The following is a 24,418-nucleotide window of genomic DNA, read 5'->3' on the forward strand; positions in this document are numbered from 1 at the left end:
AAGCAATTAATTTTGCACTTTTCCTATTTAATTTGTACTAAATTATCTAAATATAGAAAAAAACTGTTAATTATGTCTTAGCTTAAGGAATATATGAATTTAAATATGTGTAAATGTCACGGGACTAGAATTTTAGTATGGTAAACCACATGACTTTAGGTAATTTTTTTGGATTCAAATTCGCTTAAATCAATCAACTCTCTACAAATGAGAATTCTTATAGAAATTCTCCCCTGATAAAATACAATGTTTACAATTTAACTAGATTCAAGTAAAACTTGAGTCGCTTCTATTATACTAAATGACCCCAATAAACAAAAGAAAACATTAAAGTGTATCTTGGTTGCGGGCTTCTTTATGCTACCTATGATGTAAAATTTTTAATTTAAAAATTAGAGAAAGTTATATAAATAAAATTGAGCAATCTATAAAAATATATATAAAGAAGAACGAAACAATTTCTTGCGAAGAGACATTAACAAGACCAGTTCATTTCACCAAGTTTTCCAATTTTCCTTTTTTTTTTTTTAAAAGAGAATTTTTAATACATTCTCTTGAAGCTAGGAATGTGCTTGAGTTCTCGAAAGATAATAGCTTTCACTTTATGAAATTCTAAAATTTATTTATAAAGTAATGAATTTATAGGAAGAGGAAAGGACAAAGATGGAAGAGAGGTTGTTTTTTATGAAAAAGTATGAGGATTTAGAAAGAAGAAATGTTTACATGAGTTCTTGTGAGTTGTTAACTTGCACGACTTTTTTATAATGGGGAATAAACTTGATATATGTTTTAAGGTTATTGATATTGAAATCTGATTTAATATTCTTGGCAGTGACAATGATGCTATGAGTGACATTTTAAGACGATTAGCAATCAATTATCCTTTCCAAAGTTCGTTGAATTAAAGTTCATAGTGTCATTAATTCTATTGAAAGACACATATCTAATTCTCTATGAGTACACTGTAAAATTCGCAAAGTTCGTTAAATCAAATACAATAATAACAAATGAAAAAAGAGATGATCCAAAAAAAACAAATTTCTGTAATTTTGTTGGCATAGGGACAACAGAACCCAACCCAAAAAGACCAAAGTGAGATAATTTATGAGTGGGATTAGTTAGGAAAATGAACCCTCAAAACCACTTTCATTATTTTAAGTGCATATTCTAAGCTCTTCAATAATTGCAACACTTTCTTACTTTTTCATTTCCTTACAATTTAGTTCATACCTTAAATTAATATCGTAACATTTTATTTATTTCAATTTTTATTTTACATCTATCAGTCTTCTTTGCTATGCAAGTTCTCAATTTAGTACCACTTATATAACATAATAATTTTAAAGGTGTTACAATAATATTAATTAAAAATAAAAGAATATATATTAAAAATAACTATAAAAAAGAAAAAAAACTCAGATGAAACTTGAAATTCAATATAAGTATTAAATAGGGACCAAATTTAGGTTGCCATCCATACAATTAGATTGCTTTTTAGTTTGGTGATTTTTGTTTTTGCTTTGTTGGAGTTTAATGGAGAAGGCATGACCCCTCCATGTGGGTTTAGAATACTTTAGGTAAATCATGCAATGTTTTTAATGCATGTCCTTTTCATTTGTCTTTTATTTATTTATTTAAAATCTAGACACATGGGGCTTGTCAATGCTATGCCCTTGTAAAAAGAAAGCATCCTTTAATTAGATTATTTTAATTAGATTATTTTACCCAAAAAGATTTAAAGTATTGGTTTTTGAAGAATAATTTGTTTTTAAAATGATTGATTTTAGGGACGAATTCATTAATTATTATTATAATTTGGTTAGAAATGATTTTTTTTTTCAATTTTTACATGAGGTAATATAACTTTTCAACCCATTAAGAAAAAATTATTTTTTTTAACCACGAGAGACAAGTGAGATGGTAAGAGTTTTTCCTAGTTTAATCAGTGGTTGATGGTTCGATCCTCGTTTTGGGTATGGAACAACTTTAAAACCCATGGTTAGCATCTACCCCTTAATGAACCTACAAAATGCGAAGGATTAATTAATAGGCTCACTCCATTAAATACCTTGAAAAATTAATGCACCCATTTGGCTATTGCTATTAACAATTTTATCGTTTTAAAAGTTAATTAATTGATCCCTAAATATGGCCATTCATTTATGAATAGAAATTTAATCTTTTTCTTTCTTTTGTTATGGGGTTTTTTTTCTTCTTCTCACAATTGTACATTTTTTGTAAAGATTTTATCTTCAAATGAATATCTGTACTCTGATGTGTAATTATTGTTGGAAACATATTATTGTAAAACAAAATTGTTAGTGCTATAACAGGAAACCAAACTAAGTGTAAATAAAATAGTAATCACTGTGCCATATGGAAGAACCACTGCCTTAGAAGCAAATTCACCCTAATCGGTGTAATCGTGTAGTAGACGTTGCCCCTTAAGGTTAAAACAATACTTCAATATTCGTGCATCCAAATAAAGAAGGTGGAACACAATTGGCATTGCTCTTCTCGAAAGAAATGGAAATCGAAAAACAAAAGCAATTGATCGAAAATTAAACTGGAATAAACTGGCAAAACCGCACTAGTTCAATTCCCAAGAGAGATTCGAGGGGTCACAGGCAATCCCACTTAAAACCCAATCTCCTAAACATAATTTATCTCTCATGTAATTTCACAAAACACCAGAATTTAGAGAATAAAAGGAAAAAAAAATGTTGTTTTTCTCTCTATGTTTTTCTTGTTGTATTCTATCTAAAATGAGGAGAATGACCTCCTATTTATATAGTTTCATGAATGGCAAAGTAGTAAAATACTTAGGGGCAAAAAAGTAAAACTGGTAGAAATAGTTTCCTAAAAATCTACAACAGTCAAATAAAAATATTTTTTGTTGACTAGATTTTCGGAATCTAAACAAACTTATTTTCTGAAAAATAATACAAAAGTTTTACCCAAAAATAAACACGCACGATACGTGTCGTAAACATGTGTTAACACAGACACGAGCCAAGTAACGGCATACATGTGTTAGACCTTTAACTCCAATTACTAAAAAAAAAAGAAGAGAGAAATCTTTATACAAACACTGTTAGAAGTTTATGCCTAACAAATGTGAGATTCCCCTTTTCTTTTGCTTTACAGTAAATGCATGTAAATTAACTTTCTATAGACTTTCAGCCCTATGTATAAATATCTTAAAAAAATCTCCTTTTTTGTTCATAAATCTCCTATTTCAAAACAAAGAAGAAAATATTCCCTAACATTTAGATTCTTTCATCCAAGACTATATTAAGTTTTTAACACCCAATAAATTTAAAATCAAATCGAATCAAATTTTTAAATAAAAAATATCATTCTCATAACATCTAAAAACATTCGAATTTAAAATCTTAAAAAATATTAAATTATCATTCCACCCAACACTCATTAAACATGGCCAGATACACTGAAAATTAAGTTGGTAAGGAAAATGTTCAAACAAATTGAATGCATGGTCATGGTCTATCTGTTGTCACTTTTCAACTTTGGTACCTATTGCTTTTGACACTGCAACCACATGCATGCATGCTTTTTTTTCTTTTTTCTTTTTTTTTTTTTGTGTTTCTTTTTCCTAAAAAATTTTAAACCAAATTGCATCAAACAACCAAATTACACGACATATACTATATGTATTTATCATAACCAAGTTGTTTCAAGTTTAGAGGAGCAAAGATCTTTCTCCCCTCATTACATTATCTAAGTACCCAAACACTATCTCTTCATATTAAAGAAAGTGCAACATTCCCACTTTTATTGATGATGTTGTTCATAATTATGACAACAGCTAATGCTTTATATATAACATTGTTGTACTTGAATTTAAATAAGGGTTAAATTTGGAGTTTAATTCAGTCTATTTATATAATCATTCTTAACATGTTTTGGATTCAAATTTTAATTTTATAAATTTTTTATACTCAACTGCAACTGTAATCAAGTTAACTCTCGAGTTTAGTTCAATATTTTAATATAATTATTTTTAAAAGATGATATTTAATAAATTTAAGGTAGGTTTAGATGAGCGGTGTGTTTACCTGCGATTAGTGTAAAAACAATGGTGTCAATGAGATTAGATATTATAACAATACTGTAATATGAGATAAAAAGTAATATAAACACACCGTACTACACCCTATTGTCCATCCAAATCCACCCTTAATGTTTGAGTATAAACACTTACAATCTTTTTCCCTATAAATTCCAAGCATCAATGCGTCATTATCGTCAACATAGGAATTTGTTGCAAGGTATTTGGCCAAATAATATCATTCGGTCTAGATCCTATACAACCTACCACTAAAATACTCCTAAGAGGGAGATAAGGTTAAGTGGAAGGAAAAAGAGTTTTCCATTATATAGGAAATGAAAATTATTAGTACAGCACATAATTTGTGAATAAGATATTGTCTAATAATGAGTAATTTATATTCGCCTCTCTTTTTAACATTAGGGAAAGCACTAAAGATCTTTGGTCCTCTCAATTATAATTACTTTTACTTATATTTCTTCAAAATTATGAAATTATAACGTAATATAATGATAGGATTACATTTTAAATTTTAAAATTTTCAATTTAATTTGATTTTTTTAAAAATATTTGAATTTATTCAAATAAAATATAATGTATTAAACGAGAAATTATTTTATGAATCCTTTTTACTACATCATTCATGGTCCTTTCTTAATTATTTAATGACATTTTAATCATTTTTTCTCATGTTATTGACATAAAATTTTAGTAATTTTTTTCATCTTGAACCCCGAACCCAGAATCTTGAACCTCAAATCTTAAACCTTAAACTTTAAACTCAAGAGTTTGAATTTTAGATTCAGGGTTTGAGATTCAAAATTTTGAGTTCGAAATTTAAGATAAAAAATGACTAAAATTATGTGTTAATGACATAAAAATTATTAAATAATTGAAAAGACATTATAAATAATATGGTGAGGAAAATATCCATAACATAATTTCTTGTATATTCATAAAATACTTTTAAAATTAATATCCAATAAACTCGAAAACTGAATCCAAGACCTACAACCCTTTTCTAGCTATCTCGAGATTATAACCTTATTCACTAAATGAAAATTCAATTATGTCTTCATTTTATTCTTTTAAAAGAAAAAGATGCTCTAATAAAGCAATAATAATAATAATAATAATAATAATAATAATAATAATAAACAACCAACAATGGGGAAGAGATGCTGTAAACCGTTGTGAAATTAACCACCTTTGCTAGCCACATGCTTAGCACTAATGATTCAAACCTATGATATGAAAATGGAGCCTACCCTCTCTTTTCCCAATTTTCAATGACACATTTCATTTCATAGAATTTAAGCAATCCCAACTAATTAAATGATTAGTGCCCAACTTTATGGTCGTCCTATTATGTTATTTCTACATAATTTTCTTCTTATAATTTCATCTCATACCTCTTTTTATCTTTTCAGATTATATTTATTTGATTATCATTAAAATTTGTAATTTAATGTGTAATATAATATATAAATAAAATTTTGATTTTAATTTTTGATTTAATGGTATATATAAATATAAAATAGTGCTAGAACGATGAAATGTATATTTACATCTAAACTTTTAAAATCAACAAAAAAATTATGTCAATGGTTGGATCAAATGATAAATTGTGTATTTATTAGAGTTCATTAGTTTACCAAATATAACTTCATAAACCTCATGTGTTAGTTTGATAGTTAAAGTGGTAATCGTTTCAAGTATAATTTGAGTTCGAGTTACATTAAAAATAAAGTTCATGCCACGAATTTTAAACTCACATAAAAAGAATACTCCCAAGGGAGATGGAGAGGCAATGAAATGTAATGTTGGCTTAAAAATTGGACATCCAATCAGAACCAACAAGTGGCCGGTGGGTGGATGTTGACACCTCAAATTCAGCTTGTGCATGGGCATAGATGAGAAGAAACACTCATACCAACACCACAGTTGACCCTTGTTCACAGCTTGGCCGTTGCCTTATCTTGCCTTGGTCATATATAAAATGCAGTCTCTGGTACAAAAGAATGTTTGACTGAAGGTATTGGGATGGGTGGAGCAGGTGTGATGTGTCTAGTCTCAGACGGTAGTCGTCTCTGCCAAACCCCATCCCCTATTTGATAATTTTGCTGATGTAGAAGGCAAGGTATGGCAGCCCATTAGTTGCACTGTGAGAGTGAGTCATTTACCCATAACTTCAACCCACCACCAGCAGGCCGTCATCTTAGAGTATAGGCAGTGCATGAAACCCCGTTGAATTGGAGAGATGGTCACTGCTCCAATCTCACCTCAATCACATCCACTATTTGAGTTTCCACGGCCGCCTCTCTGTCACATGTGCTGTCACCCAACTGCCTGCCACACTTCTCTTTACTATTTTTGGCCCGCCCCCGTGCTCCCTCCGCAACTTTTGGACTCTGCTCTGCTCTTTTTATTTCCATATCCATATCTCATATTCATTAATCCCTCCTCCACTCTTAAATAAATATCTAAATAGTTTTTCCATATTCAAAAACTCAATCACCTTTTGTCATTTCTATTATAGATACAATAATTAACTCGATATCTAATTATATTTTCGAGTAGAATGAAATCTTAGGCTTGTAAAATCTTGATTTTTTCTCATCAATGATGTTGACCCGCAAAATCATGGTATTGGAATGTTGGTTAGTAAAATATAGGTATACTAAAAATGCAAAATATCTTAATCTGTGTGTTGGCTAATAATTAAAGTATTTACCGTTTTAAATGTAACATAAATTCAAATCTTACTAATTGTATTTCTGTTAAAATTTTACTCTCCTCTTATAATTTAAAAATAAAATACAAAATATCTTCCTTTCTTAACCATATAAGTGGGTGCAGAGGTATAGTTACCTAGCAGTTAGAACTTAAATTTCTTTATCATAGATCTTGATTTTGATATTTAACATTTAGGGTTTAAAACTTATAAATAAAAATTAACACCTAAAGAGTTATATCTCTTTTATTTATCTAACTCAATTTAATTTCAAATTAAATTAGAAGTAAATATAATTATCATATTCTGAAAATGAAAAGAATAAGAAAAAAAAAACTTTAGCAGCCAATGGCTGCAGCATCAACTGCATTGTTCACCTACCCTAGTTTGGACCCAGCTTCCTCTCTTTTTTCTCATAAAACATTTTGCTTATTCCAATATATTTCCAGAGGAGTTGTTTGTATGCATAGTAAGGGGGACGATCCCTCCCTTTTTTTTTTTTTAATGTAGTAAATTGAAATAAAATGTGAGATATTTAAATTATTTTTGTGAAATGAAAGGGAAGAATAATGTATTTAACAGAAGAGGTGACTGATGACGAAAGAGAGAGAAGGGGAAAAGAGGAGATAATAATTATAATAATAATAATAAAAGGGAAAAAGATGAGGATGACACTTGGCATTTGTCAATTAAGGGAATAAAAAAGCGTCATTGGCCGGTCGGCGGCATTGGCCACTCAGGTGGAGGAGCCGAGCTAGAGCTTGCGGCTCCGGACCCAGATAACAGATCGGCGAGAGCGCTCATGGCTCGAACCTGCATCTCAAGTGCCGCTATGTAATCAGTTGCTTCTTCAAGAATTACCGGTAACGGTTGCTTCCGGCAACCGGGAACCAATCTGCCTAGGACCTTTACTTTTCTTTGAACAGTCGGTACACTTTTTGCTTTCAATTTCAAAACGCTAACTCTCGGTTTCTTCGACCGGCTAGTCCTTGTTGCGGCAGCAACGGCAGCGGCGGATCCTCTCTGCGATCTCTTCTGCTTTCTAAATTTCAGTTTAAGCCGGCTCGTCAAAATGGCTCGGCTCCACCTGGTTCTCCCTTTAGCAGCAACCGCCAACACTCTATCGGCGGCTTCACGGACAGCTCGACCACCGCATGGAGCCGAAGGAGAAGGAGTACCGAGACTGACCTGACTCAAAGCTTGAATAAGCTTTGAGGAATATATTTGCTGCTGCGCCTCTGATTTCCATCTGGCATGATCTTCCTTTTGGCTCCGCTGAAGATTCTGTTTCACCATAGAATTCTTCTTCTTTTTCCTTTTGCTACGATCAGAATTTGTGTTCGTCACTGGATTCGTTATCAACGATGCCATCTCACCGGACAAAACGCCTTATTATTCTCTCTCTCACCGTACGATTCGGTGAATTATAACTGAAACTGTCTGGAAAAGGAGTTCAGATTCAGAATTTTTAGATAAAAGAAAAAACAGATTCAAATCAAAATTCCACAGAAAAAGAAAAGAAAAGAAAAATATTACCGATGTGATGAAGAGGCAGTGAAAATTGAGAGAAGAAAGATGGTAAGAGAAGAACGGAATCGATAATTTGTTGTTTTTTAAAGAGAGAGGAGAGGAGGCGTTAAATTTACCTTGGAAACGCTTATTTATTGCTTATGGGTTGGAGGATATTGGGTTTGGCTGAAGTGGATGCGACCTTTGGTGCAGTGAAATGGTAAGGGCCGGTCCAAATGAGCCGGGATTTGCTGATAAGCCATAGGGGGCTCGCCTTGCTTTCCACCCTTCCTTAGCTAGCTTGACACGTGCATTTTGTATGATGAAACAAACCACACCACCCCCTTGTTGATGCATAATGTCATAAGTCACAAATTTAAGGTTTTATAAACTTTAGTGCAAGTTTTTTTTTATATAAATTTTTATATAAAAGTAAAATAAGACAAAATATATTTATAATATTTTATTTAATTAAATTAATACTTAAATAATTTGTAATATCAATTCAGTCAAAATTTAATAATAAAGAACATCAAATGTATATTTTTATTGAGGGGATTTTGATTATTCGAGTAAAAATTTGTGTCGTTGACTCCTTCAACAAATTTGTTTCGGTCTTATCTCTAGATTTATGAGTTAAATCTCATAATTGAGATTTTTTTAACGGTGAAAACATTTTTATTTCGTGAACCTTTCATAATTCTTGTCAAAACCGAAAGATAAAGTCGAACATAAATACTCGAATCCCAATACTAAACTATTTCCACTTGGGTTTGGAATACTCTGCATTGGCCCAAAAAAAAGAGAGTTGAGAAAGCTGACTTTTCCACCAAATTTTACCTCAAAACCAAGCAATTCCACACAATTTCAGTGTCCCAAAATATTAAAATTAGCAAGGAGAAAAGAAGAAGGGAAAGGGGGATGAGGTGTGAAGGTGTAATTGGACGTAGGTGTCGTGTTGGCTTCCACTAATTGACCGGGTGGTTCCCATTTTCACTCCGTGCAATGATTATTAGTTGATAATAATAAATTAATAAAAAAAGGGGGGAAAATGCATGTGGGATGTGGGTTAGGTGTTTGGGTGGGAACTTTACAATGGTTATGTTTGGGCTTTTGTTTTGTATTTTGTTGGGAGAAGCGAAGGGGGTTTTGGAATTTTCCCTACTTTCTGAGGTGTGGATGCTCTGCTCCACATTTCATGCCATTTAGGTCCCCCCATTTCTTCTCTCTTTTGCTTTCATAAACCCCGTCACATAAAAAAAAAATTAATTGACTCGCAAATTAATATAAATTAATTAAATAAATATTTGTTTTATTTTTAAATAATTTATTTTATTTAAATTTAATAATTTAACATCAATTTAATTTCATAAAATCCGTTAAAAGATATTATTTATTCAGATTATGCTTTTATCACTATTTTCTGATTTTATCATTTTCATGGCCAATAATATCATTTACATATTTTACCAACCTAGTCCTAACTTCAACAGTCCAAATGCCAGATTATGATTGAATCTTATTTTAACAATAAAAATAAAAAGTGGATAAATATTTATACATTTTTAATTAAATTTATCGAATAATAATTTTGCGCTAAATGGCCTGATTTACAAAAATATTTTGTCTAAAACCTTAATTACAAGGCTCTAGTCCGGTAGCCCAACCACAAACCCAACGACATTAATATTTTAATATAAAAGACAACAAATAGTATATTATTCCAAATCGTTTACTCTTTTTAAAATATTATTTAATTTTTTAATTAACCTTAAATATAAAAATAAATTTTGATTTTTAAATATATTAATATATATAATCAAACCATATAATTACTTTAAGCAATAGTTTCAAGAAAATAGTTTACATCTATATATAAATACAAAACCAACCCTTAAATCCCGTGTTGACCTGATAATCAAAGTGTTTACTGTTTCAAATGTGACCTGAATTCAAGTCGCACTAATTAGGGCTTAACTCTTCTCTTATAATTCATCCAATAATAAAAAAACACTAATGCTTTAATTATAAATATTTAATCTATATATCTATTTATAATATTGTTCTATTGTTAAGTAAATGGTTTTCAAATTAATCGTTTTTAATTTTTTAGAGTTACGTATTAGCTTCTTTTGATTTCTTGTGAAGGTTACAATTAAAATGAACATAATGTTGATAATAGTGAGAGAGAAATAGGGTTATTATTGAACTTAAACTCTCATACCTACAACATAATGTTTTTGTCATCAAGTCAACAGGTTGTTCGCATAAAATTACTTTTTCAGTAGAGTTTTTTTTTTCGCTTATTTATTTCTCTTTTTTCTTTTTCTTTTTCCATAGCAAGAGTCATGGGGATAGTTTTTCTTTTAGTTTTAAAAATCAAATAAAATGGAAAAAATAAAAATATTTTTTTATATTTATATAAATGAAAACCCATTTTTTCTTTCCCTTGAGATAATAAAAAGCAGATGCCCCAAATTCTAATATAATCAACAGCCAAAATCATTTTACCATGTGCATGCCAATTGATTTTTTTTTTCTTTTTCTAAAGATTAAGAATAATGTAATGAAAATTAGTTGACATAATGAGGTGCCAGAGAGACTGCCTCCATTGTGTGCGACATAATAAAGCATGGTAAAGAGTGAGTGCTTCAAACATTTATTTTCAACCAGATTTGGAAATGGGTATTCAACCCTAATTATTGCCTATACATTATTACTCCATCAACATAAAATTGAAAAGCTATCTTACTTTATTTGGCCAAAGAGTTAATTCTCACCCCGAGTTCTAATTAAAGGGGAGAGGATAACTACTCATGGCTTGGGTCATTTGTGTAGGTTCAAAGGTCTCTTTAAAAAATGAGAAAATTTAAATAAAATACAAAACTTGAAAAAACTCGCTTTTTATATAAGGCAAACCTTAAGTAATATTTTTTTTAACTTGATTCCGGTTCGAATGTTATACTATAAAACAATATTATATTGATTATATATTTATATTTATATTTATATTAAATCATTAACCCAAAAAGAATTAAATTATTATCCAAAACCTACAAAAAACAAATTTACCCAACTAAATAACTCAATCTAAAATATAAAATTTTATATTTTATATTTAATACAATAAAAGATTCATTATATTTATTTGTGTTTTAATATAATAAAACATTTACTATATTTATGGTAGTAAATGTTTTGAAAAATAAATTGTTATATTTAAGTGGGAATATAAATGGGATACAAATATTTGAGAAAATAAAAAGACTACTGACACATAATTTTAAAAAAGTTTTGAGCAGATTTTTTAGGTAACATGACATGTATATAGCAAATATCAAGTGAGAAAACAGGAAAGGAAAGGAAGAGCAAACATGGCCCCATCCCTTGGTATGACTCCAAAAGTAATGGAATGAAAAAGAGCAGTTTTTATAGCATGGGTTTACATGTACAATATCTGCTGCCAAGATGTCATCTATACGATCTTTGAGTTCATGTAATCATGGACAAAAAATTTGTTTTTTCTTAGGCCTTCTTCATTGTGGGATGGGTAAAAGTAGGCAGTAAAAAGGAAATGGATGTTAATTATCGAGTTAAACTTAAATTATTAAGAGAGACAAATTCATTATCACAACAATATTTGGTTGAAGTAGTTCGTTAGTTAATCAAAATTTTAAATTATTATTTACAAATGTCGATTCAAATTTGAGTTTACACTCAAGCAAAAAGTTAAAGAATCGAATTGATCTTTTACTGAGTAAATAAGTTTTAATTAAGTCTATTTGACCGAGTTGAAGAATAATTTATTTATTTTTTTATTATTTCAAATCAAGTTTAAGTTTTAAAAGCAAAACTTTTGTCAAATTTAAATTTCAAATTTTGAATTAAGTTCGAGTCAAATTTTTTTATAACTTAAATTGACTCTACTCAGTTTATCCTAATTGAAGCCCTTGACTATGAAGTTACTTAAGATTCAATAAAATCCTAAATAAGTAAAAAACATTGAGCTTTTAATTATAAGTAGAGAGGTTGATTGAGTCTTAGTTTAATTGGCATAAACATTATTGTCAATGTATGAAAATATGAGTTCGAGTTCACTGAAATGCATTATCCTCCTATTTATAAATTAAAAAAAAAAACTCTAGATAATTTCATACATTATTAGTCTAAATATTACACATTTAGCATCATAAGTGTAAGACCCAAATTTTGCCCGGGACCCAATAAAACCAAACCCGAATTAAACCTAGCCTATTATCCAGTTACAAGCCCAAACCCAATTTTGGCCCAACCTAATCCCAACCCAAACACAAAAAATAAATAAATAAATAAATAAAAACCTTGGCCACCTACTCCACCACCTTTGTTGGCCACCCACCTTGGCCACCAACTCCACCACCCTTGGCCACCTAAACCACCCCAACCACTCCACTTGTAAAATTTGGCTATAAAAGCCATTCAAGACTTTGTTTTAGGATGGGGGGTTTTTGGTTTTTTGGAGAAGGATTGTTCTTTGTTTTGGAGGAGGTTTTTTTTGTTTTTTTGGAAAGAAGGTTATTTTTGTTTCTTGGAAAGGCTAGTTTTTGGAGATTAATCAAAGATCAAAGCAAAAGAGGTTTCTTTTGTCTATTCTTATATTTAGTTCTTTGTTTGTTTATTGTTTTCCTTTCAATTTTATTTTGTTTTTTTTATACGAAAGTAAAAATAAAAGTAAGAAGCTTACCCATATTTTCATTACCAAAAAGTTTTTTTGAGGTCCGTCATAGTGTGCATGGGATACCGATGTGACCCGTGGGGTCCATGACTGAAACAAAGCCGGACCAACGCCGGATTTAGAAAAGAGGAGAAAGAGAGTTGAGAGCTTTGTTTTATTATTTTATTATTTTTACTATTATTTATATTATTATTATATTATATATGCCCTCTTCATATTTATTTATATTATTACTATTATTATTGTTACTTTTATTATTTTTATTTCTAACTACTATTATTATATATATATGTATTATTGTTTGTATCATTATTATTATTATCACCCTATTGTTATTACTTTACTTTTGTATTCTAATATATTATTAATATTACTCATATTTTCATTATTTTTGCTATCACTATTACTATTATATATTAGTGTATATTTTTATGTATATATATATATATTTATATATAGTATTGTTTTTTATTACTTTAATTTAATATTTTTATTATATTTGCTTTTTGTATTTCTATATTTATTATTATTATATAGTAGTGTGTATTTCTATTATATACATATATATATATATATTTATATATAGTATTATTGTTTACTTTACTTTAATATTATTCTTATTATCATTATATCCAACCCAATAATAATTCTTTCATAAAGTAATATTCCGTATTTGGTAATTCGAGACAATCGTGCCCTAACTTATTAGGTTTCGATTTTCTCCTTTAACCTAAATAACGGAATACTCTTTTAAATCGCGACATGAGTTTTGAAAATACTTATTCTCAAGATACGAGATGTTGTGCCCTAACTTCTGGGTATGGCATTTTGTTACCTCGAAATAAGATTTTTGCAAGTAAAGGCAATATTCGGTGTTTGGGAATGCGAGGAAACGTGCCTAACTTACTGGGTTTCGATTTTCCTCGTTCACCTTAACTAACTGAATAACCTTTTGAAATACACAATTTTTATATAAAAGGCAAGCTCGTTCTCGAAAATTCAAGATGTCGTGTCCTAACTTACGGATGTGACATTTTATATTGTGAGACGAGAAGGTCCTTAACATTTGAGCATTTTCTTTACAAAGAGGGATCGTATTTTAAATTCTTTCAAGTTTTCAAATTTTCGACACTAAGACACTAATTAATCAACTAGGTACCAATTTTGGGCGTATCGAGGGTGCTAATCCTTCCTCGTGCGTAACCGACCCCCGAACTCATTTTTTGATTTTCGTAGACCAAAAATTATCGTTTTAGTAAATCTTAACTTTTATTAAAATGATTAACTTAAGGTGATCCGATCACACCTAAAAAGATTGGTGGCGACTCGTGTTTTCATTTTTTTTTCTTCTCTAAGTCGATACCCGTTTTTTTCAAAAAAATAGTTACAACAATAAGTAGAAATAAATTGAGTCAATTTCAGATTCATTAAATGCAGAAAAAGGTATAGGTTAATGATTAATCCAAATTACTTATTAATGAAGAGCAAAGATAGAATGATTATGTCACAATCCCTCATTGATAACTTAAATTTTCTTTTTATTATACTAAACGTTGCTTTAAAGTAGAGCTACGCCTCACATAGGGAAAAAGAAAATTGGGGGCTTTTAACTATTTAATAAGTTATATTATAGGTGTTTCTCACCTCTTTTTATACAGGCTACGCCCAAAAGATTTGTGGATAAATTACATCGGTTAAATTCTTTGTATTTAGTAAAAATTATGAATTTAATCTCTATACTTTTTATTTTATTATTTTTAGTTTTATATTTTTTTTAATTTTTAAAATTTTAATACTCATCAAATAATAATTATTAAATTCATTAAATAAATATATGTCAAACCTGTCCATAGATCAAGTCACATATCCAAGCCCAAAAGCTTACTCAAAAATAGGCTTAGGTAAAAATTAAGGTTCATTTTCTATATGGATTAGGCCTTGGGCAAGTTTTTCGGCCTGGGATCTAGCCCAAATACATTATGTTGTAAATATATTAAATTAATTATATATGTTAAATAATAATTAAATATATATTTGGGGGTGTTTGGTAAACAAGTATTTTTTAGCTGATTTGGGCACAAATGGAGAATTAAAAAATATTAAATAATAATTAAATATATATTTGGTGTGTTTGGTAAACAGAATTTTGGCTATTTTTTAGTTGATTTGGGCACAAATAGAGAATTTGGTAGTCAAACCCTCTAATTGTAATGTTTGGTGAAAAAAAGTTTGCAAGAGCTTGTTGAGCTAAAACCTCCAAAACAAAAAACGCTAAAATATGCAACTTTTTTCAACCGTTGATTGGGAATGAGATATGTGGAATGACATATCCGACCATGCTTACTCAAAAATTACTCCATTTGCCACATGCTCTCGAACCTAATAAGGGTGATAAGATATCAGTAGCCTTCATTCTCTAATTTTTATTTTCACCTCTAAAGTCCAAAGTAAGTTTCAAAAAAAAAAATTGTCGCGAAAAATTTTCAATCGAACCCATTCATCCTTGAATATTTATGTATTCTTAATTTATTTTCAATTTACTTGTGTAAAATGATTTTTTATGCAACTTTATATTAATTGAAACATGCTACTTGGCAAATTTATTTAGAGTGTGACATAATTATCACTAAAAATATAGTTTAGAATTATATTGATACACTATTAATATTTATCAATTTCCACAAAGTTAATATCTGCAAATAAGGAATTTAAGAATTTTGTTTATTTAAATTTTAAAACATTCACTAATTAATATTCAATATTAATTATTAATATTTGCAAAGTATTTATTTCAATAACTTCACCCAAAAAAGACGTGAAGTATTATAAACAAATAAATACTTTAACAATAAAATGTGACATGCCCTTATTTGTCATTTTATACATATCAGCTTTCAACTATCAGCTAAGTTTTATTGAGCACTTTCAAATGAATAATTAATTGAATCAGTTGGTCAAATCAACCATTGCAATCAAAAATCAACTACCAGCTAATTGCCAAAGGGGTCATTTATATTTATACTAAATCACTAACCCAATAACAATTAAACTAATTACCAAAACTTTTAAAAAAATTCGAACTAAATAAACCAACCAAAAATATAAAATTTTAAAAATATATTTAATACAACAAAATATTTATTATGTTTAAGGTAATTTTTTAATATAAATACTTTTAATGTCTTAGAAAACTTTTATTTTAATGTTTTTTAAGTGCATTTAGTGTCTTATATTTTTTTTTTAAAAAATTATTCTTAAATAAAAACTACTCTAAAAAATATCAAATATGAGTGATCTGGGTTGGGTCCGAGTTTATCTTTTATAAATTGGGTCGGGTTTAGACAAAAATAATAAATCCATTTTTGGGGCCAAGCCTGGGCTTGAAAAATTGGTTGAGATACCTTGTATGGGATTGACCGAGCTCGTGAGCACCTCTAAGTTTTATTATTTTCAAAATCTAATGTGCCAAACATATTATCATACGTGTAATCTCATGTCAACTTATTATTTACACATATTAGTCACAAAAATCCAATTAATGAATTATTGATTATCATTTGCATTAAGACTAAAATTTCAAACTTAAAAAAGTATAGAGACTTAAAATGATCCAATTGGAAAAAATAAACGAAATCTACAACTGTGTGCATAGTATAAAACTAATAATTGAATTTCACCAAACAAATTTAACTATTAGTATTTAGGCTAAAACTAAAATTTCAAATTAAAAAGTACAAAATTAAAATTTACCAATTCAAAAAATATAATAACTAAAATTAATCAAATAAAATAAATCCGCTTAACTTTTCTAATAACAAACAATAATAATAGAATTTAATCTAATACACCAAACCCTAAACTTTAATTCAGCTCATAGTGACAAACATCACCAAGGAAAGAAAAACTCAATACTTAGGATGGTATAGTGAAATCCACATCTCATTCAACCACTTACGTATAAAGAGTTTATAAGCTTGCATTTGGTGACACCATCTATGTTACATATAAAGTATTGTGAAAATTTTTATATTAAAAGTTAAATTGTATTTTAATATTTTTATTTAAAAATAGATAAATTAGTTCTTATATGTTAAATTAGAAAGCAATGGTTTTTTGTTAAAATTGTATTCATTATTACTGCTAAAAATTAGTTCATATATGTTAGCATAATGTACTCATACAATATAACTCTATACTTTTACTTATGATATACTATATATTCTTATACAAGTAGTGGCCTAAATTCATATAAAATATCTCTCCATCTCCAAATTTTTCCTGTCTACCTCATCTACAACACCCTACCATTCCTTGTACGTTGTCCTTCTATCATTTTATCCAACTATTTTATTTTCTTCAACAACTGTAATAATTGATGACATAAATATATAAAAATCATTCTACTTTTTGAAAATTAAAATTTAATTTTTATTTTTAATTTTGAGATATTGAATTTCTATTTTTTTATGTGAAAAGTCTTGGTTTATTTGTCTAAGCTTTAAATAATTTTTTGAATTTTAATAATAATTCATTTATTTTAAATTGACCGGACCAATAAAATTAAGAACCAATAATTTGACTGGTTTGATCATTAGTCTAGTTTCAAAAACATTGTCAAAATTTTAAAAATAATATTATTTACTTCTTGAATAGTAACAAGAGACGTTCATGGACTAATCCAACCAACTTAACTTATTTTGGAATAAATTTGAGTTTATATTTTTCAACTTTGCCCATTCAATGTTAACATATTAAATTTTATAATTAAATTTAATATAAAAAGTTGTTACTATTTTTAAACAAATAAATGATTCATTTGGGTTAAACGAACTTGAAGCTATTTCTTTTCAAATCCAACCTCAACTTAGCCTTGCCCATAAAGACTTTTAGTAGTAATAAAGTTTTTTAAAATTTAAACTCTTTATTCAATTCGTACGTCGTATTTGAATAAATATTTTTTAATTTAATTCAAATAATTTATATATCACAAATAATTTTAATTAAATTTAATTATAATTATATGAAATATTAATATAAAACAATTTTTAAATAATTATACAAATCTAAATCCATTCAATTTAAATTGAAATATACTGTGTAATTTTTTAAATGCACATGACTTCATTTGTTACTTTTGTATTTTACCAAAATGGAGTCCATTTCTATAATAATGTATTTAGAACAAAAAAGTATATTAAATTTAATCTAAACTTATTCAAAGTTTATACCTTATATAAAAATTATTTTATATACTTTATAATTAAATTTGCATTAAAAAATATTTTTGATATATAATTAATCTAATTTAAAATAAAAAATGTTCAAATTTGATTTAATATTAACCCAATGAATAGTTTAGAGAAACCTTATTACTATTTATGAAATAAATAACACATTTTAAAATTTTATTTTCTTTAAATTATTTGAAATAAATTTTTTCAAAATTATTTTTTATTTTTAAGAGTTTTAAAATTTTCACAATATTATATTTTTATTAACAATACTTTTAATTTTTAAAGTATTTTTTGTAATTATTTATTTTTGTTTAAAATAAATATTAAATTAACAAAAATTATAAATGATTAGTGCTTAAAAGTTAGTTTACTATTTTTATAAAAGCACGTCAACAATTTTAACAATAAAATTATAAAAATCAAAAATTTTTAAATATAAAAATAAGAATTCAAGGACTCGAATTTATACTAATTTTTAAATTTAAAAATTACATATTTAAAATCATATAAAACTAGTGGATGCATGTGATCTAAGAACCATCTTGAAAGTTGCTCCTGCTACAATTTTATCTAACTCTCGTCTTCTCACTAATATTTTAACAAAAGCAAATATGAAAGCCATCATCTGTTTTTGTCTTCTCCACCTCATGTCCTTCACTTTCTCGCCTATAACATAAAATTCAGCCTTGGGATCGCAAGAAAATGGAGCAAACCTAATATAGACAACAAAAAAAAGGACACCCTTTTACTTAGAGGTGTGCATGGAAGGACTATTTGGCCCGGCCCGAAGGTTTGCCCGAAAAATTGGAAGATTCGGGTAAAAATATAGGCCAAAATATGGGTTTGGGCAAAAAATAAAGCCCATTTTAAAAACAAGTCAAGCCTCAAATAAAACTTTTTTGGCCCAGGCCTGGCCCGGCCCGGCCCAAATTATATTATATATATATTTTTAATTTTTAATCATATTTACATTTTATTTTCAATTTTAATATAACCACTTTTTTATTATATTTTTAATTTTGTATTAATTTAAGAATTATTTTAGTCTCATTTTTTATTTTTTAATATTTGTTTTTATGTTATTAAATGTATTTGATTTATTATATTTTAAATTTTTTATTTAATGAATAAGTTAAAAATTTTAATATGAGCTAGGATCAAGCTTAAAATAAACCCTCATGGTTCAAGTGTCAACATAGAAACGCAACTTCAATGGCTATTGGAACATCGTACTTAATAATGGCGTTCTAATTGACACAGTCACACAAAGCCATCTTTAAGCTTTGATCTTTGGCTATAATCTATCTCAATGGTGCTTGCAGTGGTTTCGGCTTTCACTTTTATTTGCTCTTATTTGGGCTAACCCTACTATGTTAGTACTCCAACCAGGAGAGTCCGATTCAAGAGTGAATACACAAAGATTGTAAAAACATGTCCTTTTGCATGTTTATCAAGCTTGCACCATTTTCTTGCGATTCCAGCATCAAATTTTGTGTTATAGACAAGAAAGTGAAATGAAAAAATAAGGTTGAAAAGTGGAAAACAGATGTTCTTCATATTTGGTGTTTTGAGAAGACAAGGTTATGCTTATTGCTGTTTAATCAAACTCTACCTTTTCTAATTTGAATGTTGCATATATATGGGTATATTTATTTTAAAATTTTCTCTAAAGTTCAAATCGTGATATTTCTATCCTCTATTCTTAATATTAAATAAAATAAAATTATCATATGCTTAAAAATTCTTATTATATTTGTATAAAATACGTCAAAATATGAAATTTTAAAAAAAATAAAAAATATAATAGACATAAGCCGAAGAGAAGCAAGCTCTTTATATAATTTTTGACTTCCTCTAAGCCATTTTATAGGCGGTACACACACAAACCTATGCTAACATTCATTTGAATTCGGGTTGAATTCAAGTTTTTGAGATAATTTAATTTAATTATCTCAATACTTCATTCGAATAGTTTAATATAAAGGTACTTATAAATCGGATTGGGTTTAATCAAAATTTTAGGCTTATCTGTTAGAATTGGACTTGATTCAATCTAAAAATGGATCTAAAAGTTTACCTAAGTTTGGCTTGAATAAAAATATTAAAATCTAAACCCAATCCGTCCATATTAATTTATATATATTTAAAATATAATACATCAAAAATATTAAAAACATTAAACTAATTGTCTCTCAAGAAATTGAAAATAAATTAAAAAATATGTATACTTAAATAACATTAAAATAGATGTAAATTAATAAGCAAATATCTCTAAAATAGTAACAAAATTAACAATAAAACAAGAGTTATACAATAACAAAAAATAGTAAAATAATGACAAAATAATAAAAAAGAAAATAGCAAGAAAATAATAATAATAAATAGCATTTTCTTTTGCATATTCAAACCAACTCAGGCAAAAAAAATCTTACTCAAAGCTCTACACGTTTTCTAAACAAACATTATTTTTTGCCCAAATGTATTTTTTGACTTATATTTCTAACTAAACTCTTCCATTTTTCAAACAAGCTTTGAGCTAGTTTAATAATTTATCAAATTTTTTATTTATATTAAGCATTTAAATATCTTTTATTAAATAAATAAGTTTTAATTGAGTATAAAGGACAAAGTTAAAAAATAATTTGATTTTTATCTCAAATCAAATTTAAAAATTACAAATTTTGAATTGAACTCAACTTCATAGTTAAGCTGGACTATAAAGTTATATAAGGTTGAGCAACCTAAATAAGTAAAAATACACTCAGCGTTTAACTATAAGTACAGAGTGACAGCAACGTACTCCATAAATGCTTACAGGAACTTCTTAGCCTTTGTTTTTACCTTCTAAATTTCTCTAATGACCCCAATAAAGATCCTTTATTCGGCATCACAAGTACAAACAAATTGAGTCAATTTTAGATTCATGAAAAGTTATATCTTGATGATTTATCCAAATTTTAGCATAAAAACACTTGATGCGAAAAGCAAAACATTCAATGATTATGTCGCAACCCCTCATTGATAACTTCAATTTTCATTTTATTATACTAAACCTTGCTTTTAAGTACAGCTAGACCTCTCATTAAAAAAGGGGCTTTAACTATATTATAGGTGTGGGTGGATTACATCGAATCTCAGCTCTTTATGTACAACCAGGCCTTAAAGTTTAGTTGTATTTATTCATTTTTAAGTGGGTATTAATCATGCTCTCATTCGCAAACAAACAAAAGTTTTGTGGATTACACTAAACGCTTAACTCTAAAATCCAGCTAACTTCCCTCAGGTGACTCACATCACTAGAGGAAAAAATCCCCTACTTGACAATTTTATTATCAAACTTGACTAATTGAGTTAAAAATTAATGATTCCAAGAATTCAATCGGTGGTATAAAAAATATAGAGGAAACTGTTATCAGTCTATAAAAAAACTAGAAACCCAAAATTAAAAATAAAATAAAATAAAACTCAATTAGTTGTGAAATTTTTAATATTTATTTATTTATTATTTTTTATAAATTTTTTAAATCCAACATCCAATCAATTGAATCAACCAAACTGAGATTCAACTACTGAGTTTAGTTTTTACATTATTACTCACTTATCCCCTGATGCAACCACTTTCATAGAAAGAGTTTATAAGATTTCATTTGGTGTCACTATCTATGTTACCAATGTTTTATCTATTTTTTTACTCTCAAGAATTCATATTTAATATTGTGTTTGACATAACATATATGACCTGTCATAATTTTTTTTTAAAAATTGAATATAATCATATTAACTCCATATCTAATGATTCACCATCTCAGCATATCCCATTCCTTCTCACAAATTCCTAATTATCACCCCTATAAGGCAGTCCTATCCTAGTACCTAAATAGTTTATTTACTTCAAGGATAGTAATAGTTGATAACATAAATATAAAATTTGTCCATTCCTGTGAACTAAGAGCCACTGTGAAGTTGACTGATGTTGCCCCTACTACAATTTTCACGCAGTCATGCTTTCTTTTGGTTGCATTTCATTCGAATAATGCGAATGATAGTTGACTGGTTTTAGCTAAGTCTAACAAACAAAAATATGAAACAGTGATAGCTTTGAACATTGGACCCATTACTGAATACTAAACAATACAGCCACACACAAGCTATATGAAGAGGTCAAAATATATGGTCTTGACAGTCTAGTTGCAGGAAAATAAATCTGGGCATGTCAAATATCTAAATACACTGTACTGCTAGTCAGACAAGGGTCTGGCTATCGAATGAGTGTGTACCTGCACAAGTATGTTTATTTTTCCTAAAGTTATTCCATGTTTTTGGAGGGTCATTAGAAAATCATTAGACAGAAGTATTTCATAAAAAATAAGAGCCAAAACAACGTACTTTCAAATTCTTTGAGAGTTCTCAACCCAAAGAATAGACTTTAGTTGTTAAGCGTGAAGGGGCATATGAAGTTATTATCATGCAATAAACAAGTTCAATTATTGACCAATTCATTAAATCATCATCAGTAAAGGACAAATAAAGGAGGTAGACATGCATATCTATGCAACCAGACTGCCGTACTTGTTGCTAATTTAAGTCTTCAGTTGCTATCAATTGAAGCTTTGGCACGTTACCATCTAAGCTAAAGTTTAAAAAAAAATAAAAAGGGTTGAAATCGGCATGCCTGATTTTCATAGTTGCTAGACATGGTGCGGGGATTTTCCGGGACATGGGTTGTTCGTAAAATTGTGACTAGCAATAAGTTTAGAGATATTAGAATCAATCAAGCATCTGAATATGAAAATCATTTAACTAATTAACACTTAATTAATATGTGCAATATCAGTCTTATTAATACGAAATTATGAAAATGATCAGAGCAAGACTATACACATTGAAACTGCAACATGTCATCAAAATGGAGTGACGAAGATGATCCGAAAATCCAAATCCAATTAACATGAAAACAGTAAAAGTTACCTTCAAGTTGGCGGCGGTCCCGTGAAAGAGCAAACGAGTCTTGAATAGCAGAACAAATACAAGGAAAATAAGGAAACCGCAACAACCCAAGTCAAGAAGCAGAGAAATCGGACATAAGCATTTCTAGAAACAAGTTCCTGTAGCTTATCTATCTCTTGAGGCATAGCATAAAACTCCTTAATAGTGAACTCGATTAATGCATCTAGAACCTTCTTGGATTTGTTCTCCACGTGAGCTGAATTCAATACTTGGAATCGAGCTTGTTTTAGAAGATCCAGAAAAATCTCTACTTCCGCTAAACCAGTCTTTGAAAAGTCAATTGGTTCATCCCTATTTGCAGCGCTTATCTTTGAATAAGGACCGATTTCAGATGATATGAAAGTTTCTGATGAACTTGAAAGTAATGGATTCGATGTGATGGCAATGCTCTGAAACAGACGCAAAGAATTTAACAACCGAACCCACCTCTTATGCATTTTTCATTTATCTAACCAAATTTTCGAAAATATTATCATAATCTTTTGCAAGGAACTTGAAATATATATATAATTTAGAAGGGAAGAAAAACAACGATTCATAGTTTTTCACGGAAAATAAAGATAGATTTGAAATTTATTTTACCGTGCTTATTGACGGTTGAATACAGTATAAGTAAAACGCATAAACCATTATTTGAAATCAATAACAGAGATTAAGCTTATTCGCGCATTCAGATTAAAATTTAATTTAATCTACCTCCTGCAATTCTTACTCAAATATATACACACATAAAAAGCTAAGTAAATAATTCGTACCTCAGTAGTTTCAAAGTTGAAATTAGTATCTGAAACGGCAGAAATTGAAGAGAAATCAATGGACTCTTCAGAAATATTAGGTAAATCATCTTCGTTCGGCGAAATGAATGCTTCGATTAAACTCTTCTGAGCAATCTGCAAGGGAAACAAAGAAAAATAAATAAATTAGCTCGCAAATGCAGGAGAAACAATGACGAGAGGATATTGAGAAATTATTGCTCAGAATCACTGACCTTCTTTGAAGTTTTCTTCGCCGGAGAATCATTTGATCGGCGATTGGCGAGATCTAAAGATCGTCGGTGTTCTTTTCGCGGAGTTTGATTTTCTTTTTCTTTCATTTTGAAAATCTCGTTTTATTTCAGACTCATTTCTGGCGGGAGGCTTTCAATTTCA

At 28.5% G+C, this 24,418-nt stretch overlaps 2 protein-coding genes across 3 annotated transcripts; both read right to left on the reverse strand.

Moving 5' to 3' along the window:
- Nucleotides 1-7,320: 7,320 nt before the first annotated feature.
- Nucleotides 7,321-8,698, reverse strand: LOC108475427 (transcription factor bHLH148). Of its 2 annotated transcripts, none has more exons than XM_017777388.2 (2): nucleotides 8,453-8,698; nucleotides 7,321-8,246 (listed from the first exon to the last, which is right to left on the reverse strand). In XM_017777388.2, exon 2 carries the CDS (start codon nucleotides 8,175-8,177, stop codon nucleotides 7,515-7,517), a length of 663 nt encoding a protein of 220 aa, XP_017632877.1. In that variant the 5' UTR covers nucleotides 8,178-8,246; nucleotides 8,453-8,698; the 3' UTR covers nucleotides 7,321-7,514. The 2 variants fall into 2 exon arrangements, with proteins under 2 accessions (XP_017632877.1, XP_017632876.1); XM_017777387.2 differs by having other exon boundaries at nucleotides 8,343-8,698.
- Nucleotides 8,699-23,058: 14,360 nt separating this feature from the next.
- Nucleotides 23,059-24,418, reverse strand: LOC108475719 (uncharacterized). Its single transcript, XM_017777703.2, has 3 exons — nucleotides 24,259-24,418; nucleotides 24,026-24,160; nucleotides 23,059-23,659 (listed from the first exon to the last, which is right to left on the reverse strand). The coding sequence occupies exons 1-3, from the start codon at nucleotides 24,361-24,363 to the stop codon at nucleotides 23,234-23,236; spliced, it is 666 nt and encodes a 221-aa protein (XP_017633192.1). The 5' UTR covers nucleotides 24,364-24,418; the 3' UTR covers nucleotides 23,059-23,233.

This window comes from Gossypium arboreum, chromosome 3, assembly GCF_025698485.1.
Source record: "Gossypium arboreum isolate Shixiya-1 chromosome 3, ASM2569848v2, whole genome shotgun sequence".
Classification (NCBI taxonomy): domain Eukaryota; kingdom Viridiplantae; phylum Streptophyta; class Magnoliopsida; order Malvales; family Malvaceae; genus Gossypium; species Gossypium arboreum.